We start from the raw sequence: 23,396 nt of genomic DNA, 5'->3' as shown, positions 1-23,396 counted from the left end.
GTTTTGTTTTGTTTTGTTTTGTTTTATTGCTTAAAGTATTACAAAGAGTATTACATATGTCTCCTTTTTTCCTCCTTGACATTCCCCCGGCCTTCCCTACCCCCCAGTGTCTTGTGTCCATTGGTTATGCTTATATGCATGCATACAAGTCCTTCGGTTGATCTCTTACTGCCCACCCCCCCAACCCTCCCCAGCCTTCCTGCTGCAGTTTGACAAAAAACCCCAAAAAATATACAGTGCAATATTAGCCATAAAAAGAAGGAAATCTTAACTTTTGCAACAACATGGATGGATCTAGAGCAGGGGTCCTCAAACTACGGCCCGCGGGCCACATGCAAATACAAATATTGTATTTGTTCCCATTTTGTTTTTTTACTTCAAAATAAGATATGTGCAGTGTGCATAGGAATTTGTTCATAGTTTTTTTTTAAACTATAGTCTGGCTCTCCAGCGGTCTGAGGGACAGTGAACTGGCCCCCTGTTTAAAAAGTTTGAGGACCCCTGACTAGAGGGTATTATGCTAAGTGAAGTTAGGCAGACAAAGACAAATACCATATGATTTCACTTACATGTGAAACCTAAAACAAAATAAATAAACAAAATGGAAACAAATTCATAGATATAAAAAGGGGGTGGTGTTAGAGGACTGGGTGAAAAAGGTGAAGGGATTAAGATATATAAATTAGCAGTTTAAACATAGGCATGGGGTTGTAAATATAGCATAGAAAATATAGTGTATAATATTGGTGGTGTCAGGTGGGTACTAGACTTACTGGGGATCACTTTGTAAGTTTTATAAATGTCTAATCACTATGCTGTACACCTAAATCTAATATAATGTTGAATAACAACTGTAATTGAAAAATATTTTTTTTTTTAAAAAAGAACATCTGAGTTAGGCTTCCTTCCAGGGCTGAAATTGTGCACCCAAGAAAAAGATCCCTCTGCAGGGCTTAGATCAAGTGCCCAAGATAGTGTCCTCCCTTAGGACTGAAAGAGACCAACTTCCTTTCCCAGGCTGAGATAGAGCATCTCAGCAATAGCCCCACTCCCCACAGAGCCCCTGAGGAACCACCCACCACAGGGTTAAGGTAGTGCACCCATGTGAGAGCCCTCTCCCAGAAAGAGTCACCACATTCATATTGAACTTGATGACCAATGGAGTTCTGCTTAGAGCAAGCATACAAGGACCTCCCCCCCCCCCACACACACAAAGGTTGAAATCTAGATCTGGCTGGAGTGCCCCAGGTGTGATTCAATGGATGGCAGAGAGTTTTTGAGGTGCCACACCAGTGGAACTAGCTGGAAATCCACCGTCTGGAATTAGAGATATATCATGCAAGGAAGAATGCCTTTGCCCAGGGCTGAGAGAGTTCACCCAAGGAAAAGTCCCTTCCAAAACATGACTGAAAGAGAGCACACTGGAAAGAGCTTCTCATCACAAGACTGAAATAAGGGACACAAGTAACCCCTACGGGAGCTAGAGCACTCAAGGAAAAGTATCCTCACCCCCAGTGTTGAAATTCTCATTTTGCTGGAGGAGCCTGGCAGAAACTCACAGAATGTCAATAAGATTGTCATTGTACCACACCAGTGGAACATTCTAGAAATCTGCCCTCTGGAAGTTGCTGGAAATCTGCCTCTAAAGGGTCTAGCAATGTTGTACACAGGGAAGTAAATGTCTCACCAGAAGCACTCAGATATATTACTGCCAAAGGAAGGTGTAAGGGAAGCTGCTGGCCATGGAGTGATCCTGGCCACCATGCCCGGCACTAGCCAGGCTCTGGAGAAGCCACGTGAGATGACAAGCCCAGTGGTGGAGAAGCCTGGTGCTCAGCAGGAGTCAGCTGTGCCAGCTTACCTGAACTAGGAAGCAAAACTTTTCCCTTTCAAGGTCTCTGCCGCCCTCTAGTGAACAATCCTCATTAATCACTGCCACAAAAGAAAAATTAAAGGGAGGACCCAGAACATTTTCACAAAGCAGGAAAAAGGAGTGAATTTGGAGCTTAAAGGCAATACAACCAGCATACTTTATTAATAGATTAAAAGAGGAAAGTCATGCGACCATCGCAATGAGTGAAGAAAACACATGGGATAAAGTGCAATAACTATTTATGAAGAAAAATCTGAAAGCATTTATTAAGAAGGGTATATACCAGAAATCTATAGTATGCAGTATTCCTGGGTGAAAAATTGGAAATATTTCCTATACGATAAAAAAAAACCATCCACAAGACAAGGTGTCCGCTGTTATCCCTTCTATTCAACACTGCATTACAGGAATTCCTACCTTGTACCTTCAGGTAATGAATAGGGTTATCCACAGAGTGAGATCTCAGACTACTGAATTATGAACAAATCCCAAGAATAGTGCTTTTCAGGGAGTCACCAGGCATATCAAGTAGTGACAGTTATCTGAGAATAGAGATGCTGGGAAGCTCCAATCAGTTTTGTCCTCTCCAGTAGCTGATAGGTTGCTGGGGTTCAGAACTACTCTAGAATAGAGGTCATTGGTTTCGAGGCTACCACGGAGCTGAGAAGAGGAGGGTAGGAATAGTGCAAGTTACAACATCCCAGCATTCACTCTTTGTATTGTTATCTAACCATTTTCCTTGAATAAACACTCTTCAGGTTGTTGCAAACATTTTGTTAATTCCAAGAGTTCTGAAATGCTTATTTTGACAATATTTGCCAGTGTTCTCATTGCTTTCATGCCAGAATGGATTTTCACAGGTCCTTGCTCCACCAATCCAGAATTGCTTCTTCATATATACTACATTTTAAATTAAGTATACATCCGATGAATCAGACTGTAAATTACTTATACTACTTCTCTTTTTTGTTCTGAAGGAAACTAACATAGGCAGTATCTGCATACTATAATGAAGTACCTAAAGAAAGGCCTTACATGTTGCTTCTCAAGCCAACTGGTTTTAGTGAATTCAATATGAGGATATGAGTGCAGATTCAGAAAGTGTATTAGTTTTTAATTTGTGTAACGCATTACCCAAATTTAGTGGCTTACAAACTTACCCCAAACTTAGTGGCTTAAAACAACACCCATTTCTTAGTTCACAGTTCTGTGGCTCAGAAGTCTGAACAGTCTTGAGTTGGTTCTCTGCGTCAGGTCTTAAAAGGCCAAAATCACAATTTTAGCAGAGCTGTGTTCTCATCTGGAAGATGTAGGATGTAATGTGCTTCCAAATTCATTCAGATTATTGGCAGAATTCAGTTTCTTGCCATGTGGGACTGAAGTCTTTGATTTCTTGTTGGCTGTTCACACAGCAATGAATAAGAGTTTCTGTTGCTCTACAGCTTCCCCAGCATTTGTTATCAGTGTTCTGGATTTTGTCCATTCTGTTAGTAGTGTAGTGGTATCTCATTTTGTTTTTATTTGCCTTGATGACATATGATGTGGAACATCTTTTCATACTTATTTGCTATCTGCGTATCATCTTTGGTGAGATATCTGTTATTTTTGGCCCATTATTTTAGTCGGGTTATTTGCTTTCTTAGTGTTGAGTTTTAAGAATACTTTAAATATATTAGAGAGTTGTCATTTATCGAATATGTCTTTTGCAAATATTATTTTCCCAGTCTGTGGCTTGACTTCCTATTCACTTGACATTGTCTTTTGCAGAGTTTTTAATTTTAATGAGGTCAGCTTGTCAATTTTTCTTTCATGGATTTTGGGTTGTGCTTAGAGTGTCATATCTAAAAAGTCATCACTGTCTTAAAAGGAAACTCCATTAACAGTCATTCCCCATTTTCCACCTCTCCCCAGCCCCTTGCAAATAGTTATCTACTTTCTGTCTATGGATTTTCCAGTTCCTGATATTTGATATAAATGGAATCTTACACTATGTGGCCTGTTTTGTCTGGCTTCTTTCACTTAGCGTAATGCTTTTGATGTTCATCCATGTCATAGCATGTATCAGTACTTCATTCCCAGCAATGTATGAAGGTCCCAATTTCTCTACATGTTAAACACTAGTTATTTTTTTTTCTTTTACTACCATCCTAGTAGGTGTTAAATGGTATCTTATTGTGGTTCTGAGTTGCATGTCCCTAATGACTAATGATATTGAGAATCTTTTCACATGCTTGTATGCCAGTTGTATATGTTCTTTGGTGATATATCTTTTCAAATGTTTTGTGTTACGGGTACTAGACTCTTATCAGATGCATGCTTTGAAAATATTCTCCTATCCTGTGGGTTGTTTTTACATTCTCTGATAGAGTCTTTGATGTACAAAAACTTAATTTTGATGAAGTCAAATTACTTGTATTTTTCTTTTTTTGCTTATGATTTTGTGTCATATTTTAAAAACTACTACCAAATCCAAGGTCATGAAGGTTCACTACAAAGTTTCCTTCTAACATTTTTATGATTTTAGCTCATATATATTTAGGTATTTGTTCATTTTTAATTTTTGTATGTGGTATGAGTCAAGGGTCCAACTTCTGCTATTGATTTCTAGTTTGACTCCATTATAGCAAAGAAGTTACTTTGCATGGATTCAATCTTTGAAATTTGTTGCCGAAACCGGTTTGGCTCAGTGGATAGAGCGTCGGCCTGCGGACTGAAGGGTCCCAGGTTTGATTCCGGTCAAGGGCATGTACCTGAGTTGCGGGCACATCCCCAGTAGGAGATGTGCAGGAGGCAGCTGATCGATGTTTCTCTCTCATCGATGTTTCTAACTCTCTATTCCTCTCCCTTCCTCTCTGTAAAAAAATCAATAAAATATATTAAAAAAAAAAATAAAAAAAATAAAAAATAAATAAAATAGAAATTTGTTAAGACTTATTTTGTGGCTTAATATATGGTCAATTTTTGAGAATACTATGAGCACTTGAGAAGAATGTACTCTGATGTTTTTGGGTGGGGTATTCTGAAAATGTCTTAGATGTAATTGGTTTATAGTGTCATTCAAGTCCTCTATTTCCTTATTGATCTTCTGACTAGTTCTATCTGTCACTGTGCTAAGCCTAAAGATGAGGCAGAAGTGAAATATTACAGTCTTCTCAGGTCTCTTCTGACTCTGAGTATTTCCCAGGGCATGCACATGGTTTTCTAGTAACCCAGGTATACTGGTACATGGGAGTATTTCAAAGCCCTTATTCTCCAAATTATCTCACTCCCCAATTTTTTCTTTCAGGATTTTGGCATGTCTACTGTTTTTTTAATAAACAGCAGCAGGTTGTTCACTTGCCTTTCAATATTTTTGAGGACCATTCTCCATATAGCTGATGTTCCACCTTAAGAGAGTTTGGAGTTAGGTGAAACAAAAGCAATCAATCCCCCTTTGTCAAACCTTCAGGGAGCCCCCGAGATAGGTTCAAACAGACAAACATAATTCCTTGGGAATAAGGTCCGCTCTCCTCCCAGAAGAACCAGGGACCCACATTTGGAATGCAGGCTGCGGTCTTCAAGACCACTGCTATGCCAGGGAGGGGGATGGGGCAAGAACAAGTGAAAATGCCACAAGACTCTCCTATCATGTTTCAATGGCCTTTCTCCTGATTCAGCATTTGTTTGGTTGCTATGAACTTTTGCCTATCTTCCAGAGTTCCAATAAAATTGATTCTGACAGATCTCCCTGCTCCCCAGTGTTTTTAGTGTTTCTGGAGAGGGATTGACCTCCAGAGTACTCTACACCATTTGCACCAACATCATTCAGTTCTGTGAGTGACATTTGAAGTTTAAATCCTTATGTTAACATCTTAATTGAACTGCACTTTTTTTCTGAAAGGAATAACAAATCACAAGAAAGACAAAACTAAAAATTTCTCTAGAATTAATAAACTTGTGAAAATCAATAAAATGATTTATTTCATATATTCAAAGTCAAAATCTCTTTGTATGCATAATTTTTGCAAATTAATACAAACATAACAATACTGCTCCATATAAACCTTTATATAAATATTAAAGGAAATAATACATAATTTCCCCTTAGTGCTTTCAAAGCACAAAATGCACAAGTCCACCTGAAGACTTACTGTCATCACATGCAAGAACAAATGTCAGGGGTTGGGGCAGCCTCAGGTGCACTTTGTAATGTCTCTAGACAAAATAGAAGAGAGTTGGAGGTAGATTGTTTGGTGACTCTCCCTGCCCCCCTCCCACAGAGAAATAAATTACCCAAATAGCAGCTTTTTTACTCTTTGATTCAAACTGTCCTGAATATGTCACTGTTTAAAAGGCACAGCTGGAAATTGTTGAAAACATTGTTCTGCAGACACAAGATTACCAGTTGGACTCTGAACATCTATTCTTTCTAAAGGACATAATAAGAGCACCAAGTAGTGCTCTATTTACATGTGGGCCCTAGTCACTCTGGAAATGCCCAGATGAGTGAACCCTTATCACCTGTGATAGGGGCGGCAATATTTACTGAATTTAACCCGCTGCATTAATAGCATTACCTTCCTCAATTGGGAAAAGAAACAACACAAATTAATACTTTCAGAGAAAATTCTTAGGACAAAAGCCAGCTTTTACTGCTAGAAATTCATAAAATATAAAAATTTCCACAGCTTTTTCTTAGCTTGTGGAAGGCAATTCCCTTGACTAAAGCATTCTAGGAAGCTTCAACAATATCCTGTTCCATCCTACAGCACAGAAAACTTGTCCTTTCTTTCTCCTTCATCTTTGCATTAACATGAAGATCTGCTGTTGATGTGATTAACGTTGTTAAGAAGGTGGTGGGAATCTATTTTTTCTAGTGCCTTCTCAAGGTACTGTATTAAGACTCGCCTTTTAAACCTAAAAATAAAGGTAAATGTTATTAACCAATAGATACTTAAAGCACTATGATATGCAAGGCACTATGCCAGATACAATTGGAACTGACAATTGACACAGAATAGAAATGTCTCCTCATGTAAAGATAGGGTTTAGCAAGTGCTAACAGTACCACTTAGCGCCCAAGCCCACTTCAGACTGTGGTGAGCCTATAAAACTCCACAGAATGGGATGAATGAGTTGGACTCAGATATCTAAATGCCTCTGAAGAGATTCAACCATGAGTGAGGGCCAGGGTTTGAACAAAGCACGGCAGAGCCTATTCCTCCCCCAGTCCTGTATTGGGCCCTAGAGCTTAAAAAAAGAACAAGCTCCTCTTTACACCCACCTTGCAGCTTCCTTGATGGTAAATTCAACAAATTGTTTCTTGACTGCAAGAGGTCCTTGCACTCCTTCGAGCAAAATGAAAATTCTTTCATACTCTGAAGATATTAAAAAAACTTTAGTATTAAAAAATGTGAATGGAAAATAAAATTCAATCTTTACACATCCTTAAGCAATCATTCTTCATGGGTAGAAGTTAGATATAGTTTGTTTTTAAACATTCAAATCAAACCATCTGTGCATATCTACTAAGGAAACACTTATAAACACTAATAAAATGTGGTAGGCTGACTAATGGTCACCAACACTGCCCATGTCCTAATCCCCAAACCTCTGAATATGTACCTTATATGGTAAAAGGGACTTTATTTTGAAGATGTAATTAAGTGTTGGATCTTGAGATGAGGAGATTACCCAGGTTTGTGCATGTAGGCCCAAATAATTACAGACATCCTTCTAAAAAGAAGGCAGTAGAGTTAGAGTCAGAGAGAAAAGATGTAAGGATGGTAGCAGAAGATAGAGGTTTGAAGGTGGAGGAAGGGGCCATGATTTAAGGAACACAGGCAGCCTATAGAAATTTGAAAAGTTAAGAAAACAGATTCTTTTTAGACGCTCCAGAAGAAATCCTGGCCTTCCAACACCTTCATGTTAGCCCAGTGAAAATTATCTCACAACTGTAAGATAATATAGTTTTAAGTCACAAAGTCTGTGGTAACTTGTTATAGCAGCAAAAGGAAACTATTACAATAAGTAAGGGAGGGAAAGAGAGAAAGGTGTATTGCATCTTTTAAGTCAAAGCAAGAGGAATCACTTTAAATTATGTGAAAACCCAATGCTTCCCCAAAATGCACCGCAAGAAAGCTTGAATCTACTCTGAATTTTACAATGAGAGGGACCTCCCATTATATGATTCATAGATGTTCTTCCACTACTTACTTCGTCCAAATTTTCGAACTTCTTTCATTAACTGATGTTTTATATCAGCATTGATTCCTTGTGCCATAGCAGGAGTTATCTGCAATGTATTTGGCACAGTTCTGAAAGTTGTTACTGAGACTTTCTGATCATCTGCGGGGACACTGCAGTTTTTGGTTCCTCCAACAAGTGCATTACTACCAGGTTTGTTAATCAGAATATCTTTCCTTAGACTAGTAAAGTCATCAGACAGAGAATCCAATCGGTTGTGTGGAATACCATCTCCTGTCATATTCATAAGCTCTGGTGCAGCAGATTTTGAAAAGAAGCCATCAGGTAGGATTTGACCATTTTCCATCTTCTCATGAACATCGTGAGTGACAATAGCATCTAAAAAAAAATTAAAGAAGCTGAGATGTGAGGTAGGTGTATTATATCAGCTCCACAGGTAGATCCCAGTGCTCCTCAGTTTTGAGGAAATTAGTTGTTTCATAAAACAAGAAGATGTTCCCAAATGGAGTCTGAGACCCCTCAAATTGAACTCAGGAAGATAATACAGCTAATCCACTTTATTTTCTTCATGGCACTATGATTACATATGGAAGCTAAGTAAGACAGTACAACTAATATTCTCAGCTCCCTGGCACTCGTGGTTTAGTGGCAGCTTATGCTTTACAAGCTGAAAATCAGCAAGACTCATGATGCCATGATTTCTGTAATTTACCTATAAAATGTCATGCTTTACTAAGCTTGACACCAAACTATGTGGGTCCCTTTCATCCTCCCTCCTCTCCATCTCAAAAGATCTAAGAAAACAGAGGTATGAGGGCTCTAAATGTACTCCATAACCCAAAATCCCAGTCAGCATATGATCTTCCTCACCTATTTTTCTGTCTCAGAAAAGTGAATTTCTTTTTAGTCCAAATCTGACACCCCTACTCCATTTTCTCATCCTCCCCTGTGCCAGGCATCATGCCAGGATATGGGGATCAGCAGTTAAGACAGACAGAAACAGTCCCTACCTTTATGGAAGCTACATTCTGATAGGAAAGTCAGACATTAAGGGCATAATGAGCAAATGAAATGACAGTTTGAATTTGTGTTAGGGAGAAGAAAGCATGGATGTGACAGACAGCAGAAGGGGGTGGGGGTCCTCAATGGATGGGGGTGGTCAGGCAAGGCCTTTCGAACAGAGTCTGGAGGAGGAAAAACAGCCTGCCCTGTACACATGCAGAGGAAGTTCCAGGCTGCAGCAGGGCAAGTGCAGGACCCCTAGGAGGGTTCAATCCAGGACCATAGAGTAAAGGACAGAGTCAGAGAGAACAAGGAGACAGATAGGACATGTGTTAACAGAGGATGACAGGAAGAGAGTAAAGGGAGGATAAATGATGATGGAAGGAGACTTGACATTGTGTAGTGAACACACAATATAATATACTAGAGGCCCGATGCAGAAATTTGTGCAAGAGTAGGCCTTCCTTCCCCCGGCTGCCGGCACCGGCTTCCCTCTGGCACCCAGGACCCAGGCTTCCCTCGCAGCCCTGGCTTCATCCAGAAAAACATCTGGTCTAATTAGCATATTACATTTTTATTACAGACTAGAGGCACGATGCACAATATTTGTGCATGGAGTGGGGGTTCCCTCAGCCTGGCCTGCAACCTCTCGCAATCTGGGACTCCTGCCTGATCGCCCCAAACCACTCGCCTGCCTGTCTGATCACCCCTAACCACTCACCTGCCTGCCTGATCGCCCCTGTTTGCCTGCCTGATTGCCCCTAACCATTCACCTGCCTGCCTAATTGCCCCTAAGCAATCTGCCTGCCTGCCTGATCGCCCCAACTGCTTTCCTGACTGCCTGATCACCCCTAACCACCTCTGCCTGCCTGTCTGATCACCCCTAACTGCTCACCTGCTGCCTGATCACCCCTAACCGTTTGCCTGCCTGCCTGATCACCTCTAACAACTCTGCATGTCTGCCTGATCACCCCTAACTGCTCATCTGCCTGCCTGATTGCCTCTAACCACCTCTGCCTTGGCCCCCACTGCCACAGCTTCGTCCAAAAGGATGTCTGGAATGACGTCCAGGTTGGCTGTCCGGTCTAATTAGCATATTACACTTTTATTATTATAGATAATGTATCATAGAATTGTAGAAATCTATTTAACTCTATTAACCAATGTCACCCCCAATAAATTCAATTTAAAAAAGAGGATGGCAGGGCCAGGTTGTGAAGATCTTGTAGACTAGAGTTGGGAGTTGAGAATCTGTTGTGAGTGCATAGGAAAGCTGATAATGAGTTTTCAGGATGGACATAGCATTGTCTGATTTCCATGTTGACATGATCACTTTGGCTGCAGGTCAGATGAGGAGGAGGTGGGCAGCCTGGTAATCAAATAAGAAGCTATTGTAGTAGCTTGGTGACTGACAAAGATGGTATCATAGACTGAGGGACAGAGAAGTGTCGGATGCAATAATTATATTGGTCATTAAGTTGCCTAGACCTGCTCACAGATGGAAGTGAGAGAAGAAAAAAAGAGAAATCATGGTGATTCTGGTTTTTCAGTGCCAGGGGTGTGCAGCTGCTGGTGCACAACTGCTCAAGAAAGTGGATTATGTGCATCTCTTCCTGATCTGGTTCAGTGACCTCATATTGATAGCTTGACACCGATAATGTTAGCATTATTTATACTGTGGAAATCTGTAAACACTGTGATCCAGGGCTTCTCCATCCTCCCAACCCCTACACACATGGAGAGTGGGCTATCACAGCTTTACAAACACACTGCTGGATGGTGTCCTTAACTGCACTGGGGATGGCTGCAGGTAGAGCTGTTTCAGAGAGAGGGAAGGTCAGACAGGAGTTCAGTTGAAACAAATGAAACCTACAGAGTTTTATACGTCCATTAGTCATGTAAGTGGAGAAACTTTGTCCACAGTTAAATTTGAGTCTGGAGTTTAGAGCAAGATGTAGTCTAGAGGTATAGATATCTGAGTTGCTGAAATGTGAATCTTATTTAAAGCCCCAAGACTGCATGAAATTACCTAGGGACCAGTCTTCATTCCCACTTAGGGAGAGTGCAGCGAAGAGGAGAGGGTCCAAAATTGAGCTTTGGCACATGAGCATGACCAATGGACACAGACAATAGGAGGTGTGTGTGCCATGTGCTGGGGGGGGGGGGCGGGGGCGGGGGGAGAGAGGGCAATGGGGGAAATGGGAGAGATATGTAATACTTTCAACAATAAAGAATTTTTTTTAAAAAAAGAATTGAGCTTTGGGTCCCTACACTATTTAAAGGTGCCCCTCTTTCTGATCTGGTTCAGTGAACTCACAAAGAAGGGGAGAAATCAGAAAAGAGTATAAAAAGAAGTTGTTATGAATCGAGGAAAGACCCAGTAGTTGGTGGTGTCTGGGAACCAAGAACTTTCCATGGAGGAAGGAGTGAACAACTGTATCAAATGATGTAAGAAATAATGGCAATGTGTGGCAGACACCGGGGCCCTTGATGAGGCCTGTTTTAGTGGAGTGGAGGAGACAGAGACAGAGCCAGAGTGCACCAGATTAAAGCAAAAAGAGGAGATGAGGACATAGAGAGCAAGTGCAGATCCATGTTCTTATGAGGCCATTTGTTCCTAGTGCCTCAGGAACCTGCTCTATCATTCTGACTAGAACAGCAACTCCAAATATTTGCACCTCATTATACCTTGCGTTGGCAAGACAAACATGCTCACATCTCTCCATTCTAATTTACATAGTTAATTACTATGTAAGTATGGATCTTTTCCCCCTCATAGAAATTGAGATCCTTGAAATAGGGTCTCTGCTTCCTGGGTTCTCTGTACCTACCACACTGATGATTTCATATTGGTTTACTTAATGAATAAAACTGAATACAAAAGAAATGAATACAAAGAAAAATAAAATTATTTAGTGTCTTAGTCCTGTAGGAGACATAAGGAAATCACAGCCACTACTCTATACCTGTATGTACAAGAGTGGGTTTTATGAGGTTTGGATAAGATGGGAACCACGAGGCTGAGGGTGGTCCCTTTCCGCCCACATGGTTAGTTACAGTAGGTGGTGTTTGTGGTTTCCTCAACAGCAGGGACATACTCCGCCTTCTCTTAGATGACAGAGGGCTGTTGGGTTCTCCAGGACGTTTCACTTTGTTTTGTGGCCCTGTTACAAACTCATCTGCTTCATCTATCATCATTCCCTAAAAAACATCAATGAACATATTCCATTAAAGACAACACTGGAAGCACTCTTCATATGCATATACAATCATGTATTACATCATCAATATAGGTCTTAATCATGGGCCAAAGATTTATCATGCCCCACACAGGCTCTGTTCTTAGAAGATGCTACTCAATTTTAATCCAGTCTAAGTGAAACAAGGAGGAGACTAAAATATAAGGTGTTGCCCAGCTGTTGTGGCTCAGTTGGTTGAGAGTTATCCCATGCACCAGGAGGTCCCTAGTTCGATTCCAGGTCAGGGCACATGCCTGGGTTGTGGGATCAATCCCCAGTGGGGTTCATGCAGGAGGCAGCCGTCAATGTTTATCTCTCATCTATGTTTCTATCTCTCTCTCCCTCTCCCTTCCTATTTCTAAAACCAGTAAAACAATGTTTATAGTGTTGCCCCAAGATCAAGCAAAATACAATCACAATTAAGCAGAAAGCTTGAAAAATGTGCAATTCTCAGCAATCAAAATAGGAATAAACACACAGTGACTTTTATGGTCTCTCTCTCTCTCTCTCATACACCCTCCCCCTCATATTTAGATTTCTAGTAGGACAATCCAAATAAAGCAATGTCACCCTGCACTTCATGTTTCAAGAGGAGTAATTCACCACTATCTAGATAGAACACTAGACATCTGAATTATGGAAACAAAGGAAATAAGTGGTAATCTCAATATTAAATGAATTAGTATGTGGAGGTGGGAAAAATACAGACTCTGGAACTGGAAAGATAGGGGTTTAAATCCTGCCTCTTATTAGCTGTGTCACTTAAAATGGTTAGGGTAAACCGTTTTACCACTATGAACTTTGATTTCTTCTTATTAAAGGACAGATAGTAATACTCATCTGCAGAACAGTTATCAATATTAAATATGATCATTTCAAACACCAGCTCCTACCAGGTACTCAATAGATGTCAGCTATTGTTTTCTTCAACCTAAACAATCTTGTATCAGGAGGTTTCTACTTTCCATTCACAGAGAGCCTCGGAGTCTTATTTTATCTTTTAAATTAACAGGAGAATCTCTGCTTTGTAATTCATCTTATCAAGAAGAAATGAATTATAGCAATAATAGCACAGTTTAGGCAGATAAAGAAATAGGTATTCTACCTTTTTATCTTGTTTAAATGGATTGCCAAAAGTATGTAGTCTTTTGGGTTGATCTGGATCAATCTCTCGAAGTGGAGAAACCAATGTCTTTAGATATTCCTGATAGTTGCCCATTTGTGCGACTGGAACACTATGAAGGGAATCTGCAAAATCACCATAAAAGAAACAAGATGCTATATAGCTTAAGTGTATGGTCCTTCTGAGAGGACATGATCATAGTCTGCTTAGCAATATGTATGTTGGATCCGATAGTCTAAAAGCTCAAATCTAGCATTCTAGGACCTAAAATTATCTCTGTTCATTCCATTCATTACTACTCTGCCATTACTGCCTAAAATCTCAAATCACTAGTTCAAGAATGACTATCTTACCCTTCAAACCAGGTCTGACAATGTGCTGACATCTCTTATACCACCATTTCAACTCAAAACACCATATTTGCTCTGTGTTTCCAAGAGCCTAGGCTCCATGGTTTTTTTCTTATCATCCAGAGAACCTTTGTTAGTGGGTCTTACCCTCTTGGATAATTTGATTACAACTGCAGGCTCTCTTCATAGAAAAGTCCTTCCCTCCCCACAAAACTTGGTGTATAATTTCCAGAGGTTGGCCAGGTTAAGATTTGTACATTTAAATGGAAAAGTGACCCTGTTTGAAATGAATAAAATGGAGTATAAGAGAATTATACATTGTCACCAATTAACATGGACACTATCTGGTTCATTCTTTTCATGTAACCGAGGAATTATGGATTGAATCATCACAGTAGGCTGGGTGACATAGTATTGGGGCATGCAATTTCTGAAATCTGACAGAATGAGGTTCTACCACTTTCCAACTCACTAACCCTGGGCAACACTACTAAAATACTCACTTGTAGTTCTCATATCTATAAAATAGGCATAAAGTATTATCTATTTTATGGGGTTATTTTGAGGCTTGTAGGAGCTAAAGCATGGAATGTAATATATGCACTGATTAATGTACACTTTTCCTTAAACCTGGGAACAGTAAACTTGTGCATGGATAGATATAGGATTTAGTGAAAATAGGCATTAAAATATTGCAAAAATAACCTCCCTGATGCTATATAATAAAACCATAATGTGCAAATCAACCAAATGACCAGTTGCTAAGATGTGCATGACCACCAGGGGGCAGATGCTCAACGCAGGAGCTGCTCTCTGGTGGTCAGTGTGCTCCCACAGGGGGATTGCCGCTCAGCCAGAAGCCAGGCTCACAGCTGGCGAGTGCAGCGGTGGTGGCGGGAGCCTCGCCAGCCTCCATAGCAGCGCTAATACCCCTTGGGTATTAGCAGGCAGTCGGACATCCCCCGAAGGGTCCCAGACTGCAAGAGAGCGCAGGCCAGGCTGAGGGACCCCCCACCCCAGTGCACGAATGTCATGCACTGGGCCTCTAGTTATATATAATAAATACCTTCATTTACATCAGCCTTGACATTTTCTTAATCAACAAAAATGACTTTTGTGTTCATTTACCTTCATCTTGTCCAACAATAAAATTGTGTGTTTTCAACAGATTGGATCTCATTCTGGTTAACTGGTCTAAAAGACCTCTACGTGAAATATCATAAGCATTTCTGTATGTCTGAGGTTTCAAATCCTATTTGAAATGAAACAAATAATTTTAGTTATTCCTGAGACTTTAAATATAGAAATACAATTCTTAACCCTCTTAAAATCTTAGTAAAGGACTCTACATTCACTAAAATTGACTACAGTAGAATTTTCCCAGTGGAAAATTTATACTTGCTGGCCTTGTTCTGAATTCTAATACACCCGCAAAGTATTCAAAACCACTGGGAATATTATTTTTCAAGTGTGTCATTTAAAACATCAAATCCTGAGATTTATTCCTGTGGCAGCCTTGCAGGCCCACTGCTTAAAATATAGATGTGTTCCTCTGGCACCATGGAGGTGAGCTGCTAGGATCTCCCCCCAGGAAGCAATGGCTGCTGAGAAGAGTGCCGTTAGTGGGGCTTAGGGCTCTGCTGCAGCATTTGAGCTGAGGCCATGCTCTTCCTAGGTTGCTCCCTGCCAATGACTGAGAATTATGGGGGATATTAGGCCTTGGCCAGTTCTGCCCAATGTGGACCTCCTCTATGGGAAATCTTGGTGCCAGAGGTCCCTGTTGGGCTGGCCAACACTTTTTCCCAACTATACCGAATGTCTGAGGCTCTTCATAACCATTTCTCCTTTCCTTTCCCCCTTCTTCTCACAGGTGCTAGGTCAGCAGTATAATCTGAAGGATCTCTGTGCTTACTACTATTCCCTCTCCCCTTTACCTTTCACAGACATTACCCCCTAAACATATCTTGTACATTTAATTCCATATCAGTGTCTGCTGGCAGGATAATTCCTAAACTGGTCCATCAATAAATATAAGATCCAAAACAGCATTGTAATTATTTCAAAACTGAAGTAATATGAGAGACACAAATGTGTCAGACAAGTTCAAACAAACACAAACTATTTATGCCATAATTTACCTTGTTTAAAAGCCCTACTTGAAAGCCAGCAAATTCTTTGGTATTCAATTCAGCCAGTCTTGACGAAGTTTCCCCTATGATTTCTTTCAATAGTTTTCGGAAATTTTTATTGTGAGTCAAGGACATACCACCTCCAGAATGATTTTTCACTTTGATTCCAATTTCCTGGGGAGGTTTCTTCCCCACTGATGCTAGAATTCGTTCTGACTCTAGTTTGGTCTAAAATGAAAGTACATAGTATGTTATAAAAAGATCTGTATCATCACTGTCATTTTTACTACTTAAGAAAGATAATACTTTAAGAACCCCACAGAACAATTTTTAATTGCAAATCACAGAAAAACGGGTAATTAAACATTTTCCTGTGCTTCTCTGAACTACCACTGCAAACAGAGGGGGGGCTAGAAAGACAAATAACTTAATACATTTTTTCATCTTGTCTTATTTCAAAACTATGATTGAATCATGGAGGGAATGGAAACCATGGATAAAAATTACATTCATAGACATTTGAAATCACATTTTGTTATTGTAAAATCTAGTCTACATATTCATTTTGGACTCTGTATTTATAAATGTAAACTAGTGCTAAAATTCAGATTCCATAGATTGGTTTTTGAAAAAAGACACAATTTAGTTTTAATATTGAACCATGCAAAAAATTAATGCTTAATTTAACAAATATTACCAAGTAATTACTTTGTAATATGTGCTAAATGTTTCTTACTAACTTACAACAAAAGAATATTCTTACTAAACACTATTATACCATATTGATAAATAGTGCTTGACTGTACTATAACAATATATTGGGCATATTTTGTGATATATTTGAGATAGTTCAAGAAACAAGTGACAGTTATTAAATTAGTAATTAGAGCTATTTTAAATTAGTAATCTTTTCTTTTTCTCTAAAAGATGGAATACCACCAATGTCCAGTAAGCTCAAAATAATTTTGATTTTTGTGTGGTTTGGTTAGAGATATTCATTAATTTTCCCTAATTATTAGAATTAAGTATGTTTATTTAAAAAAATTAAGTCATTAAATAAGGGATAAGAGTAAAGGAAGGGTCTGTTTCCATAAATGATCCTGAAAGCTCACGTATAAAACTACACAAATAATATATTCCAGAAGGCCCCAGAACTTGCATGAGTTTGAACTCTGTTTACTATTCTTCCTAGTGGCCACATCCTGCTGACACAGCCTTAAAGGCCTAAGGTAAACATCAAATAAAAATATACAAATCAATAGAGCAATAAATAAATAAATAAATAACTCATAAAAAAACATTAACAACGAAAAAATATCAGCAGAAAGGAAAAGGGGTTAAGGGCACACTTGATAGACCAGAAATCTGGGTTTGCCTTTGCTTTCTTTGTATTTATGAGCACACTGGACTGGTGAGAGCTGGCAAACTCCAGAACATAAAGTTTTTTGCCAGTTCCTACAAGGTGTGTCAGCATCCCAAATTGTGGAGGCATTTTGGGTCTTTAGTGAAAACTTTTACTTTTTTGCTTACTATTTTCTGTTTTTTAAAGGTCTAACTTCCAAACATATTGAACTTGAAGTAGTCACTGCAAACGCTACTACTGTTCCCTACCTGGGAATACATTTGTGCATAAGAAAATAAAGCTGCTCCATAAATTTGTCATATAACATAACACATTTGTATGGCAGTAAAGCTCTAACTCAGTAGTTCTCAAACATTTCCACCCTGCAAGAATGGGCTAGGTAGAGGAGAAGTATGATAAGTAGGGGTGAGTGGAGGATGAGGTACTAATAGAGAGGGGCAGGCAAGGGACAAGGTGAATAATGATAAATGAGGTGTGGGTATAAAGTAACAGATGGAGGGCAAGAAGAGAGGAGATTGAACTCCACTCTTCAGGTCCCCTTGGGGCCTATCACCCTCTAGTATGAGGAACACTGGTCTCATCTCCCCCTCTCCAAGAAAAAGCATATGGATATTTACTGCCTCAAAACTAATTTCTGGCAAGTCATTTAATCACACCATGCCTCAATGTGCTGACCTAAAAACAGGGATGCTCTACCCCAATGTGATTTGAGGAGAAACTAAGTTGAGAATAGGCAAAATGTGACCCATGAAATAATTCTATTAAGCCTCTGCCCCTCTAAGGCCACAAAATATCAACCAGCTTGTGGATAGAACAAACTGGCAAGCATAAGGAGAAATGGCACAGCATCAGATGATACTGACAGACCTTTCATTGCAGTTTAATGGTGAAGCTAGAAGCCATAGAGAATCACATTAGTACTAATCCATAAAGTGTAGAAATATATACACATTTAATTTGAAAAATTACAATTACACTAGAGAATAAGGAAATGCACTTCTGAGGGCAAAGGATTTTTGTTTGTTTGTTTTTACCAATACTACCTGTTGGCTGAGTTTTTTAAGGTAAGAGATAACACTGTAACTAAGTCCACAATCTAAATTATCTGATATCAGATTTGGAGCTCCCATCATCCTTAGTGCTTTCTTTAATGGCTATAAGGAAACAAAATACACAACAGTAAGAATAGAATAAATCTTAAAATACTCAAAGTTCAGTTATAAGGGGCAAAGGGACATGATTCATTTCTTAGAAGTCAAGGTGCTGCACATAAAACCAAACATGGAACATTAAAAAGTGGCAATGAAAATAGCAGAGAAGTAAGGAGCAGAAAGTAAAAAAAAAAAAATTAGAAGAGAGTGGGATAAGAAGAGCAAGTAACAAATTCAATTAGGTAAATTGCTTTTAGTCTTAATTCTCAAGTCATAAAATTATTTCATATTCCAATTTATTGTGCACCCCATTCCTGCCATGGTAAATAATAACACACCCCAATTTCTCCTCCCAGTGACACCAGATACCATGGTTCTGCCTTTTCACCTCTAGAAACTTGACTTAAAGTTTTCCACATCTACCTCTGAAATGATTTGGATAACTCTTGATTTAGATTATGTAGCCAGTTCAAAATCATCATGAATATGTTTCTCAAACTGTAAAAATCCAAATGAGGCCAAGTAATTTTTTTACTTTTTTTGGATTCCCCCACCGCAACCCGCCTCTGCACCAGTGTCTCTACTTGATGCAGTAAGTAAATATAATGTCTTCAGAAAAAAATTTCAGAGGGAAACTCCACATGGATAATTTCTAGAGTTAAAAAGGGAAGTTGATATAACACATGAATCCAGACCTATTCTTAAATTCCAAAATTACAACTTCATAAGGTTAATTTTTAATACGAGAAATACAGATGTGCTTTATGAAAATAACCATGGCAGTTAAAGGAAGTAAAATAAACAAAACAGTTCTTTTTGTGCCACTATGACATCTCCAAGCTCTTACACATAATTTGAGAAAACAATGGGACACAAATATTTATAAATTTAAAAACTATCTCATTTCAGGGGTAAAGTTTTTGGTTAATTGACATTTTTTTGTGACAAGAGTCACCACTGATAGAGTTAATACATATGTACACATAAATACATACTAATAGGTAATATGGAGGCAGAGTTTTTAAGTAGCCATCAAAAGCCTGTCGCCACTTCAGATTTGGCTTAAGCTTGTGAACTTTAAACAAGTCATCTGTAAGAGAAAATCAAATACAATAATACATTATGCTAGTTCCAAATATTAAGATCTAAATCAAGCAACCCACATGTATTATATCATTTCTTAGGAATCTCAAATTTTGATTATATTAGATGAACTTTTCATTGGAGTTTATTTGATTGTCTTTTTTTGGGCACTATTTACCAAAATTATATATAGTATTTTTCTAGTATTTTCTAGTATTCTAAATGAAATAAATTTCCAAGTTACATATTTCTCTTTTGTCCACAAAGCTACATAAAATATAATATTACAACACTAACTGATCCATGTGAAATTTTTTTACATATTGGTAACTCTACTGTAGTAATTTCCACCTGATAGGGAATCCATGGTCACTGGTTGATGGCATATTCCCTTTATTCGAATAGAGAATGTGAAAAACAACAAAACTGAACTCATAGATACAGAGAACAGATTGATGGTTGCCAGAGGTGATGGTGGGAGAAATGACTGAAGGTGGTCAAATAATACAACTTCCCGGTTATAAATAAATCACGCAAATATTAAGTAGAGCACAGTGACTATAGTTAATAATACTATGGTGCATATTTGAAAGTTGCTAAGAGAGTAGATCTTAAAAGTTCTCATTGTAAGAAAAAAAATTGTAACTATGTATGATAATGAAAATTAACTGGACTTACTGTAACCATTTCACAATATATACAAATATTGAATCATTATGTTGTACACCTGAAACTAATATAATGTTATATATCAATTATATTTCATAAATAAATAAATAGTGTTATACTTTTTGCTGAAAGGCCAAGGTAATAGACTTTACAACGTATATGAGAACAAAACTAAGACTCTAATTTCTAGGTAATGATGGCAAGTTCTAAATTATGTTTTGGATTCTCAACAATCAGCTTATACTTTGTTAGTCATATTTCCCCTCTCTTCATTTCTCTGATTTCAGTGGTCAGACATTTTAAACCAAACTTTGAGTCTCTCAAATACTACTTAAAAATTGGGTGCCAGATAGGAGGAGGGTTGAGGGGATGGATGAAAAAGGTGAAGGGAATAGGAAGTACAAATTAGTAGTTATAGAATAGTCATGGGGATGTAAAGCATAGGGAACATAGTCAATAATCCTATATAATAAAAGCCTAATATGCTAAGTGTCTGACTGTTCAACCAGTTGCCATGATGCGCACTGATCACCAAGGGGTAGATGTTCCGACCAGTAAGTTAGCTTGCTGCTGGGGTCCAGCCGATCGGGACTGGGCGAGATGGGCTGGACATGCCCTGGAGCCCTCCCGTGGTTCCTCCCTGGCCCCAATTGGGCAGTGGTGGGGTCACTCGGCCTGGCCTGCACCCTCTCACAATCTGGGACCCGTTGGGGGGATATCAGAGAGCTGGTTTCAGCCCAATCCCCACAAGCCAGGCCGATGGACCCCACCAGTGCAGTGCACTGGTCCTCTAGTATTCTAATAGCCATGTGTGGTATCAGATGGGTATTAGATTTATTGGGATGATCATTTAGTAAGTTATATAATGTCTAATCCCTGGGTTGAACACCTGAAACTAATATTATATGTCAACTGTAATTGAAAAATAATTATTTTTTAAAAATTGATGACTAAGTGCCCATCAACAGATGAGTGGATTAAAAAACTGTGGCACATCTAACAATGGAAATACTATGCTACTGTAAAAAAAGAAAGAACTCAAGGAGACAAAATGGCGGCGGAATAGATGGACGGGTCCTGAGCCTTGTCCCAGAGCAGATAGAATGAGCAACTAAATCAAATAACATCCACCCCGAATTGGTGAAATAGACACAGCTGGTGAGACAATTTACAGCTGGGCAATCTGGGACCCGTTGGGGGGATATCAGAGAGCTGGTTTCAGCCCAATCCCCACAAGCCAGGCCGATGGACCCCACCAGTGCAGTGCACTGGTCCTCTAGTATTCTAATAGCCATGTGTGGTATCAGATGGGTATTAGATTTATTGGGATGATCATTTAGTAAGTTATATAATGTCTAATCCCTGGGTTGAACACCTGAAACTAATATTATATGTCAACTGTAATTGAAAAATAATTATTTTTTAAAAATTGATGACTAAGTGCCCATCAACAGATGAGTGGATTAAAAAACTGTGGCACATCTACACAATGGAATACTATGCTACTGTAAAAAAAGAAAGAACTCAAGGAGACAAAATGGCGGCGGAATAGATGGACGGGTCCTGAGCCTTGTCCCAGAGCAGATAGAATGAGCAACTAAATCAAATAACATCCACCCCGAATTGGTGAAATAGACACAGCTGGTGAGACAATTTACAGCTGGGAAGGGCAGAGGATGCCTGGAGAACAGTAAAATCAGGGATCTGGGCTGTAGAGAACTGTGAGACCTCCAAGCCCAGAGGGTCAGAGGGAAACCACACGGCACTGAGGCTGCATCCCTTGGGACAGGCATAGCGTCTGACTGTGGAAAGGAGGTCCACAGGACTGCTGGTGGCAGGGGATTCTATATCTGGGTCCACAGCCATGATAGACTGGATGGCTGCCCAAGCTGTGCCATGCTGGAGGGAGAGGGGCTCACAGTGGTGCAGCTCTTTCTCCTCTTTTTGGTCTTTGTTTTTGTTCGCTGAACCTAGTTCATAGGACCTTTCAAATACAGACACTCACCCGTGGCTGAGGTGGAGGTGGAGGTGCGGACTTGTGGAGTCTGGGGAGAGGCTGGGGAGAAGAGCAGGTTGGGAAGAGGTGGCCGGAAGTCAACAACTTAAGTAAGAATCAAGAGGAAATAAAGAGTGATATAACTGCAATGAAAAACATTATGGAAAGTTTCAAGAGTAGAGTAGGAAAAACAGAGGACAGAATTAGCGAATTAGAAGAAAGGGTAGCAAAACACACCCAAATTGAACTGCAAATGGAGAAAAAAATTAAAAGATAGGAGGAGAGCCTAAGGGAGCTATGGGACAACATGAAATGAAGCAACTTACAAATAATAGGGGTGCCAGAACAACAGGAAGAGGAACAAGGGTTAGAAAACCTATTTGAAGAAATAATGTCAGAAAACTTCCCTGATGTGGGGAAGAAAAAAGTCACACAAGCACAGAGGGTCCCAAACAAGATGAACCCATAAAGACCCACACTAAGACACATCATAATTATGATGGCAAATGTTCAGGACAGAGAGAGAATCTTAAAGGCTGAAAGAGAGAGACAGAAAGTTACATATAAGGCATCTGCCATTAGATTATCAAATGATTTCTCAACAGAAACACATCAGGCCAGAAAAGAATGGAAGGAAATTTACAAAGTGATGCAAAGCAAGGGACTGAATCCAAGAACACTCTATCCAGCAAAACTATCAATCAAAATTGAAGGGGAAATCAGGAGCTTCACAGATAAAATAAAGGCTAAGGGAGTTTATCACTACCAAGCCAGCAATGCAAGAAATGCTAAAGGAAGTGGTATAAAAAGAAGAAATAAAAAGGGACGAAGGAATACAGGCACACACAAAAAAATGGCTACAAACAAGTACCTATCAATAATAACTTTAAATGTAAATGGACTAAATGCTCCAATCAAAACACATTGAGTGGCTGAATGGAAAAAAAAAGCATGACCCATATATATGCTGTCTATAGGAGACCCACATCAGAACAAGGGACTCACACAGGTGGAAAGTGAAGGGATGGAAAAAATATCTTCCAGACAAATGGAAATGAAAAAAAAGCTGGGTAGCAATACTTATATCCGACAAAATAGACCTCAAAATGAAGGCCATAACAAGAGGTAAGGAAGGCCACTTCATAATACTAAAGGGATCGATACAACAAGAGGATATAAACCTGATAAACATATATGTGCCCAATGCAGGAGCACCCAAATACATAAAAAAA

General features: G+C 39.2%; 1 protein-coding gene across 11 annotated transcripts in view; it reads right to left on the bottom strand.

Annotated features, from left to right (window-relative positions):
- Nucleotides 1-5,807: 5,807 nt before the first annotated feature.
- Nucleotides 5,808-23,396, bottom strand: part of LOC102252673 (protein DDX26B) — a 68,494-nt gene continuing 50,905 nt past the window's right edge. For 4 of the 11 annotated variants that reach the window (XM_014538917.1, XM_014538918.1, XM_014538916.1 and 1 more), the window contains 9 exons: nucleotides 19,412-19,506; nucleotides 18,309-18,419; nucleotides 15,912-16,130; nucleotides 14,902-15,025; nucleotides 13,406-13,548; nucleotides 12,028-12,262; nucleotides 8,069-8,437; nucleotides 7,137-7,230; nucleotides 6,166-6,769 (listed from right to left, as the gene is read on the bottom strand). In XM_014538917.1, the coding sequence (XP_014394403.1) occupies nucleotides 6,661-6,769; nucleotides 7,137-7,230; nucleotides 8,069-8,437; nucleotides 12,028-12,262; nucleotides 13,406-13,548; nucleotides 14,902-15,025; nucleotides 15,912-16,130; nucleotides 18,309-18,419; nucleotides 19,412-19,506 (1,499 nt within the window). In that variant the 3' untranslated portion in view covers nucleotides 6,166-6,660. Of the gene's footprint in view, nucleotides 6,770-7,136; nucleotides 7,231-8,068; nucleotides 8,438-12,027; nucleotides 12,263-13,405; nucleotides 13,549-13,926; nucleotides 14,051-14,901; nucleotides 15,026-15,911; nucleotides 16,131-16,743; nucleotides 17,641-18,308; nucleotides 18,420-19,411; nucleotides 19,507-23,396 lie in introns of those variants that run through there. The other 7 variants (XM_014538919.1, XM_005865321.2, XM_014538921.1 and 4 more) reach the window with 7 other exon arrangements.

Source organism: Myotis brandtii, unplaced genomic scaffold (assembly GCF_000412655.1).
Source record: "Myotis brandtii unplaced genomic scaffold, ASM41265v1 scaffold206, whole genome shotgun sequence".
Lineage (NCBI taxonomy): Eukaryota > Metazoa > Chordata > Mammalia > Chiroptera > Vespertilionidae > Myotis > Myotis brandtii.
The sequence above is the reverse complement of the archived record's forward strand: the minus strand, read 5'-3'. Positions and strand labels throughout refer to the sequence as shown.